General features: G+C 37.8%; 1 protein-coding gene across 14 annotated transcripts in view; it reads right to left on the bottom strand.

Annotated features, from left to right (window-relative positions):
- The window catches only part of LOC127418986 (eukaryotic translation initiation factor 4 gamma 3-like), a 75029-nt gene extending 69110 nt beyond the window's left edge, over window positions 1-5919 (bottom strand). For 4 of the 14 annotated variants that reach the window (XM_051659968.1, XM_051659969.1, XM_051659970.1 and 1 more), the window contains exons 1-2: window positions 5101-5912; window positions 449-542 (exon numbers count right to left, since the gene is read on the bottom strand). In XM_051659968.1, coding sequence (XP_051515928.1) covers window positions 449-542; window positions 5101-5267 — 261 coding nt within the window. In that variant the 5' untranslated portion in view covers window positions 5268-5912. Of the gene's footprint in view, window positions 1-448; window positions 543-5100 lie in introns of all 14 variants that reach the window. The other 10 variants (XM_051659967.1, XM_051659962.1, XM_051659965.1 and 7 more) reach the window with 6 other exon arrangements.
- Window positions 5920-8499: the final 2580 nt, after the last annotated feature.

Genomic DNA, 8499 nt, shown 5'->3' with positions numbered 1-8499 from the left:
ATGATCTGGGTGACTGCATTTTGATATCTACCCTGCTGAAGTTTATTCATGGAGTCTTGTCCATGTATATGTATGGACCATTTTTAACCAGCAATGGTTGACTGATAGGTGAGCAGGAAGTAATTTGCTCTTGCCTGGGACACATCAGGATGCTATAGCATTTACACTACATATACAATGGTCATATGCATTTCTTACAACCTCCAAATGTCAGTGATGAGTATATTTGTCCCCATCTAGACCTGTATTTGCCAACCTGTGATCAGATCACCTAACTTGGATGTTACTACCAATCAAACCAAGTGTGTAAGCGCCCTTAATTCAATAGCGCATATTATAAAGAAAAGAACCTGTCAAATTCTTTCTAAAATGATTGCAGCAAGCAGGACCTACATCAGCTCAATGTAAAGTCGCCTGATGACAAGTGAAAAAAGGGAGTTCAACTCACACTGTAGACAGCAGCGACGGGCTGTGTGGAGAAGATTCGCTCTTCCAGGGGAAGCGGCAGTCTGGACGTCCTAGGGGGGATATTAAGGAAAATTCTGGAGCAGAAAGTACTTAAGGCCAAACACAGCAACAAGGTTGGAAAACACACAAGGCATGAAGGAAACCATTTTAGCTCAATGACTTCAGAATGAAAAAGTTCACATTCAAGCACAAACAAATTAGGTTAACACCCATTTCTACGTTTGCATTAAATTACGTACATTTTATACATGACAGACCTCCACAAAGTGCCGTCTCTTTTCCTTATGCTTTTCTAAAAATAAGGACAAGTTGTCATGGATGTCTCAGAGCTACAGCTCTGTGAAGAATGAAAAGGTTTTTCCTAGTTTATCTAATTGTTCCAGCATTTTGGGGTTAGATGCAGTTATTACAATGTGAAAAGAGGCCTATGGAGCTGTGTGGAGTGAACTGGAATTCACATTGTTGTCAAGACATGCCTGCTCACATCAGGGTGTAAAATGAAAAAAAAAAAACTCCAGAACCAAACAGAAATATGAGCTTTACATAAGTATGCTAAAAAAGTGCAATTTTCTATCAAAAACATATAAGAAAATGTATATTAATTTACTTGAACACTGTGTGTAACACTATCTGTTACAGAAATATGGTTCCCGCTAGGGTTATCCAAAACTACATATTTGAAAATTAACTAATCAGTCAGTTGACTAAATTAATTGTTGGCAAACCAGTGTCAAGCAAGCCCCGTATAGACAGGCTGTTTCGGGTTCACCTGTCACCAGTTGGACTTGATTCTTAAGGCTGAAACTCACTATATGCAAGTAAGACACTTCTAGCTATGCAAGCTTGATTTCCTGCGCTATTACATTAAAAAATGTGTTAGACCGCAATTCATATCACTACGCAAGTACACGTTGCATTCTCAATGATGCCACAAGGGGTGCTATAGCGGATTATATGCCTTTGCGTTCTCTCTTTCAAACAAACTACTGTCATGGAGGACCAACAGTTTGAAGAGAAAATTGCTGAGCAAGCAAGAGAAAAGTCAATATATTTATAGCAACTTATCTGAATAACAACAGATCCAGTTTAATGACACAGACTTTTAAAGGTAGCTCAATCGCCCCCTTGAGTACTGAGGTTTGTTACTGCCACCGTAGCACAAGAAGGCATGTTAAGCATCTGCGTATGCATACTTACGTATGTTTCTGGCCTTAGGGGGCATTTACATAAGACACATTATTCTGTTTAAAAACACCTAAACAGAGTATAATGGCATGAAACAGAATGCAGGAGTCCCAAGACAGGATGCTAAAAAACAGCACGAGATGCAACGCATCGGCCGAGGACGTTGTCTGCGTTTGTATGGCTGTAGCACATTCCAAGCACAGTTGAGTACAGTAAGCCAACCATGCTGAGAAAACTGGGCTGGGAATGGTTTTTAATCGTACCGTACTGTGCTCAAGTGGAAATGCTACTGGTACTATTATTCACCACGCTCAGAACTAATAGACTAGATGGTGGAAAAGCAATTCTTGTTGCAAGAAGATAGAGTGAAAGAGTGCAGCAATATTGTCAAACACAAGTTGCTTTTGTGTATTAACATGCAGTTTCAGTACAGTAGCTGAGGATGGAGATGTGTCTTCCATCTCCATCCTCGTAGCAGAGCAGTGCCACCTCGGTTCGGCCTGTACAACTAGGCTATTGTTATGAGGGTGAAACCCTTCCTCCTCCACTGCACCACAGGCACATTCAGAGTTCAAACAGAGAAAATGTAAAGTTTACTGTAACTAGGGTTAAACAACAGCTGTCAGCTACCCATTTTAACTTTTCCTTGGCGTGCTGCCATGAAACTGTCACAGTAACCTGGTGCTCCTGAACCACGTCACACTTTTACAGGCACTGTTCAAACTGGTTTGTAGGTTACAGATTTTTTTTTTTTAACTACAAGTTTGCAGTGACACAGCATAGTGACAGCAGGTTTTGCTCATTTTTTCTCTGTCCTCCTTATAAACATTCATAACAATCCTTAATCCATTTGGGTACTCCAAAATTTCCATCTTGCCATGTTGGTTTTTCAGTGCATCTTGGTCTAAATATTGACTCTGCTCCAAATCAGATTTCTATAGGTAAGATAAATACAAATAAAAATCTGACATGTTGTTATAAGAGATCAACTGATGAATAAGTTCTCAGCTAGCCACTAGGAAATGTTTACTTGTAGTTTTCCTTACGGCAACAACCAACTGAATGAAAATCAAGTCCACTGAGTTTCACAAAACTAACCATGAAAAATCTGTGATCAAGAGGAAAATTCCAAAATCTTAGCTTTGTATGTTAAATGTTTGTATATTTGTATCTATCCTGCACAATTTAAATCGTTCATTTGAACTTTTATGGAATGTATGTCTATGCTTTTTTAACACCTGAATGGAAATTTATATATATCTATAATGTCAAAAACATTGTATGTAAAGTCAATATCTGTTGAAATGTTGCAAAATTAGCTTTAGATCAGAAATAGAAAGCATTAACTGTAAATGTGTTTGGGGAATCCCCAGCAGGATAAAAAATAAAACCAAAAGAGAAGGCTATTGTCTCTGGTTGAAATAGGTTGCATTATTATTCCACTGAAAAGACATCTAATTTTGTATTTAACACTTTGATCTTTAAAACTCCCCAAAACAATCAGGACTCACCATTTCTATAAGTAGGAGAAAAAAAAAGACAAATTTTCTTAAAGGTATAGTTCACCCAAATCTTAAAATTCTCTCATTATTTACTCACCCTCATGATATCCCATCTGTGTATGACTTTCTTTCTTCACCAGAATACATTTGAAGAAAAATAATAAAATATCGTAGCTCAGTAGGTCCTTAAAATGCAAGTGAATGGAGATTTCTCTTTTGAGATTTCTCTTTAAAATCACAGACAGTCAGCATAAACTTCATCCATACGATTCCAGCAGTTAAATTAATGTCTTCTAAAGCGCCACGACTGCTTTTGGTGCAAAAAAGATAAATATTAAGTACATTTTTAAACTCTAAATCATGCTTCCGTTCTGCAGCGATATGCGCGTGTGACGTAATCGCATTGGCATTTGAAACACGCAAGAACTGACACACGTGAGTCACAGTCGGAAGAGCAGTGCTGTTTACAAGTGAAAAGGAGGAACACTGTACAGTAGCCTGGTTGATTTTGGTTTAGATCTGTATTTATCTGTTTCTTTACTCACAATGGTGCGTTTGTGTGCTTATCCTGGATGTCTCAACCGAGTGGAGAGTGTGAGATTACATCCGTATCACGTCACATGAGAGGCTGCTTGGACTCATCCTCTCCTGAAGCTAACCCTCACATTGGATTATAGTTAAAAAGTTCTTAAATATTGATCTTTTTTTGCACCAAAAGTGATCGCTTCGCTTTAGAAGATATTAATTTAACCGCTGGAGTCGTATCGATGACGTTTATGCTGACTGTCTGTGATTTTTGGAGCTTCAAAAGAGAAATCTCCATTCACTGTCATTTTAAGGACCTACTGAGCTAAGATATTTTTATATTTTTCTTCAAATGTGTTCTGGTGAAGAAAGAAAGTCATACACACCTGGGATATCATGAGGGTGAGTAAATAATGAGAAAATATTCATTTTTGAGTGAACTAACCCTTTAATCTATAAATATACTTTGTTGTTCAAGACATGATGTCATTAAAACATCTCAAGGGGAAGTTGCATTTCAAAAAATATACAATTCTTGGCCTATTACGCCACAGGAAAACAGCAGCCTATTAGTCCAGCCACCCATAAGTCATACTGGGCAGATTTGAGGTCTACAGCTGCTTTCAACTAAATGCGGCAAAGCCAGTGGATCGGAAAACATGGAGCATCATGTGCAGAAGACAACAGCTCAAACACTGAAGATGCAGACATAATGGCATGTGGTTACGACAGAATGGCATTTGAGCCGTAAAGCACATGAACAAGACATTATTGTAGCAGCATAGCAGAAAACACATATTCTTAGAACAGTTACTGTGTAATTTCACCCCTCCTTACTGTAAGAAACATTTACAACAGGTCCAGACTGCTGTCGACATTGATTTAGCTCACACACATCCTTGGCATATCAGTAACATAATGCAGTAACATTTATCGACAACAAAATTAAAGGGGGCGACCAATCTTAAGTATTTTTCAAGTCAAATACGTCAATAACGTAAAGCTAAACGCTTTAGCACCGTCACTCTGGCCCGGCTTGATCAACCTCAACCGGCTGTGCACCGGCATCTGGGCTTTTGACAACTACTTACACCGCTGACATTAGGTTATTAACACCTACATGGACAAGAAACAAACCCAAAACATAAGCCAAAACGCCACAGCTAAACCAAACATATATTCCTGTTGTGTTGACACTCAGTTAGCCGGCACAGTAAAACACTCCGAGTCTGGCTGTTCCAAACCCCAGTGTTCCGCCTACATCGACAGCAGTTTGAGGCTTCACATGCGGATCAAATCGCTCGTTCGAGCGCGCCTGTGATGTTGGAAAGTGCTGTCTAGATAGGCATCTCACTAGGTTTTGAAACACCGCCACACACGAAGATTTGTGATGGAAGAAGGTGCTTTCAGAGAAGGATACGGTGGATGCGGCACCGGCGGTGGCTGCTGAGCTACCGGCGGCCCTGGTGGAAGCGGTACTTGGGGCAGGGGGCCCCGCAGCTGACTCGAGGGTGACGGCCCGGATCCAGGTCCAGTTCCAGCGGCGGCAGCGGCTGGTTTAGGCACCGCTTTTGGCGGCAAACTCATTGCAAAAAAACAAAAACAAAAAACAACAAACAAACACACGTCTATACAGATATTTACAATAATAAATTAACTAGCGACTAGGCGCGCAAAAACAATGCAGGTAAAAAAAAAATATTGCTGGCGAGTTACGTCAAGACCCGGCCTTGTAGGAACAGGTTGCCGGTGTTCGAGTGGATAGAAAAGCTTGAGCTAACAGGCTAGCTAGCTTATTGATAGAATAGCAGGCTAAAGTTAGCCGGCTAGCGCTTATTGTGGTTTATCTTCATTGCTGAAGGTTTGGGGGGCTGTTCCCCCTCCCCGGTCGGGGTTTCCGATTATCTAGGTCGCCTCTTCTTGCCAGGGCGATCTTGACAGGCGTGCCCCCTTTGGAAAATAAATAACACTTTGTTTACAACTGCTCTTTGACGAGAGGCTCTCCACGGAGTGTGATGATTCCGTTCAACATGGCGCTGTGGCCGCCACCAGCAGTCCTACTGGACCGACCTTTCGTTTCACTTCGGGTGTTTCCGTGAAGATCTTTGGTGAGTGGAATTTTCAACGAGTGAATACGGATGTACTCAGAGCCAACTTGGATGTCAGCCAAGGAAATAATTATCAACAATGTATTGTCAAAAGGAATGACTTCAGCTAAAGCTTGTCTATATGAATGCCATACTTGTATATCTGTATATACTTAGGAAACGTCTGTATGCCTGTCTCAGTTTGGCCCCTGTTTGTGATGTTACAGTGACATCTTACGTCCGCATCTGAACGCGCAGCTCAAGGGATAGTGCACCCAAAAATGAAAATTCTCTCATCATTTACTGATGTGTATGACTTTCTGTTTTCTTTTCTTTTTTTTTCTGCATAACACAAATACAGATTTTTAAAAGAATATCTTGGCTTTGTAGGTACAATGCAAGTGAAAATGCAGTGGAAGCCAGAACTTTGAATCTCCAAAAAGTACATAAAAGCAGCATAAAAGTAATCCATATGACTCCAGTGGTTAAACGCTATAGATTTACTATAGATCTCCATTCTTCTTTTATTGTTTTTTGGCTATTCGCATTTTACATGCATATTGCCACCTACTGGTCATGGCTGGTGGAGATTAATAGTTTAAAAAAAAAAAAAAAAAAAAAAGGACTTAAATATTGATCTTTTTCTCACCCACACCTATCAAATCACTTCTGAAGATACAGTTTAGATTTAACCACTGCAGTCTTATGGCTTACTTTTATGCTGGCTTTATGTGATTTTTGGAGATTCAAAGTTCTGGCCACCATTTGCTTGCATTGTTTGGACCTACAGAGCTGAAATATTCTTCTAAAAATCTTTAGTTTGTGTTCTGCTGAAGAAAGAAAGTCATACACATCTGGGATGGCATGAGGGTGATTAAATGATGAGAGAATTTACATTTTTGGGTGAACTATTCATTTAATAGACTGATAGAGGAAGTATTGTAAGTTTGACATTTTAATAAACATGTGTCTAGTAAAAGGAAAAACATAATAGTAAAACATAAAAGTGTGAGTAATAGCACTGAGTAGAAACAAAAATAATTTTAATGTATCAAGATTGTATTGTTTTTAAATTATTATTATTATTATTATTTTTATAATGATGGAGCAACATAATTTTTGTGAAAATAAATAAAAACAGAAGGTTGTTTTGATTAAAATCAAAGTCTTTCTAGCAAGTCAATAAACTGTCGGCCATCTTTGGAACGCTCCGGGAGGCTATTTCCAGTCATGCCAGTGCAGCTCCTATCTACTTGAATGTGGGAACACCAAAATCTCTGAAACTGTTGGTCAAGATTACAACCATAGAACATATTTCAAATCAACAATAAAATCTGACAATACTGGTATCATAAATTGTTCTTCTTTACCTCAGATTAAGCTAAAAAAAAAAAAAAAAAAAAGCAATTTCCCCAGCTTGTATAGCTAATGCGCATGCATATTCTCGAGTTGATTGACAGGTTATGTCTGAAAGGTGACTGGCTCTTTTAACTGTAAGGTGGGACTTCCTTTCTACATCCGTTGACCGTTGGGTGCTAGAGCTCCTTGGTTGAGTGTTCCAATTTCTCCCATTCATTTGAATAGAAGTGGCCCATCTCTGCTAAATAAACTCTGTTAAAATTCAGTTTTTAAAAAAGGTGGTGAGTGGGCTCCAAGGCCACCAGGGCTTTAACTGATATTGTGTAGATATAGGGGCAATAGTTATTGTGCATAATTTGTCAACTAATGCTAATAATTTTGAGACAGTAACATGCTTTTTTGTGTTACAAATTAATATAAATTATGCTTACTCAAAAAAACTTCTTCAGAAAAGGGTGCAAGAGTCCTATTAATTTCAGTCACATTTGGCATTTCATAACATCTCAAGTATTCTGAAAAAAAAAAAAAATGAATCTCTATTGTTATTGGATAAATCAGTGTGAGCCCATGCATTTTGCACATTTTTCTTAACAAATCTATTCCCCCCCTTTAAAAAAAACAATGTGTTTTATGGGGGGACCTTCAGTCCCTGCAACAGGGGGACTTTCTAGCCCATATGCAGTACAACTACACTGTTGTTCAAACTCAGTTTTTTTTTTTTTTTTTTTTTTAAATAAATTAAAATAATTTAAAAAGAATGAATACTATTTATTTTTATTTTTATTTTTTTTATTTTTTATTTTTTGCAATTGTTTAACTATAAAACTATAAATACCCTTTTGATATGAGTAGAAACTTTCAGCTTAAATCATAGTAAATGAATGCTGCAATGAAATGTTAATTGACATACACTTTATCAATCAAACAAATACCTTACAAGTTATAATGGCTGATAACACTGAACTTTGCTTACAATAAAGCATTTTGGCATTAAATGAATAATTATAGACTTACAGATATTTAATAAAAAATATTTTAAATTAAATATAAAAATTATTGTGTACTCAAATTTACATTTGAGAGAGAAACCTTAAAATAAAAGCAAAATAAAAAAAAAACAATAGCACAAATATTGATATTCAGCAACCTGTGCAGGCAGCAAATGAACAAATCTCACAGGCATCAAGATGGGTTGCAATGATAGCTAAAGAAAACACAAAAGAGAGTTTTATCAATTACAGTCAATCTTATCAATTGCAGTAGAAGCAAAAACAGTACATCATAAACAGAGAGAGTTCAGTGCAATAAAAAATGCCCTCTTATCAAACACAGACATTCAACACAGTTTGTCTTTCTCCTAAAAAAGGGAATAC

The sequence above is a fragment of the Myxocyprinus asiaticus genome, chromosome 28 (genome assembly GCF_019703515.2).
Source record: "Myxocyprinus asiaticus isolate MX2 ecotype Aquarium Trade chromosome 28, UBuf_Myxa_2, whole genome shotgun sequence".
Classification (NCBI taxonomy): domain Eukaryota; kingdom Metazoa; phylum Chordata; class Actinopteri; order Cypriniformes; family Catostomidae; genus Myxocyprinus; species Myxocyprinus asiaticus.
This window is presented reverse-complemented; position numbering and strand designations above follow the sequence as displayed.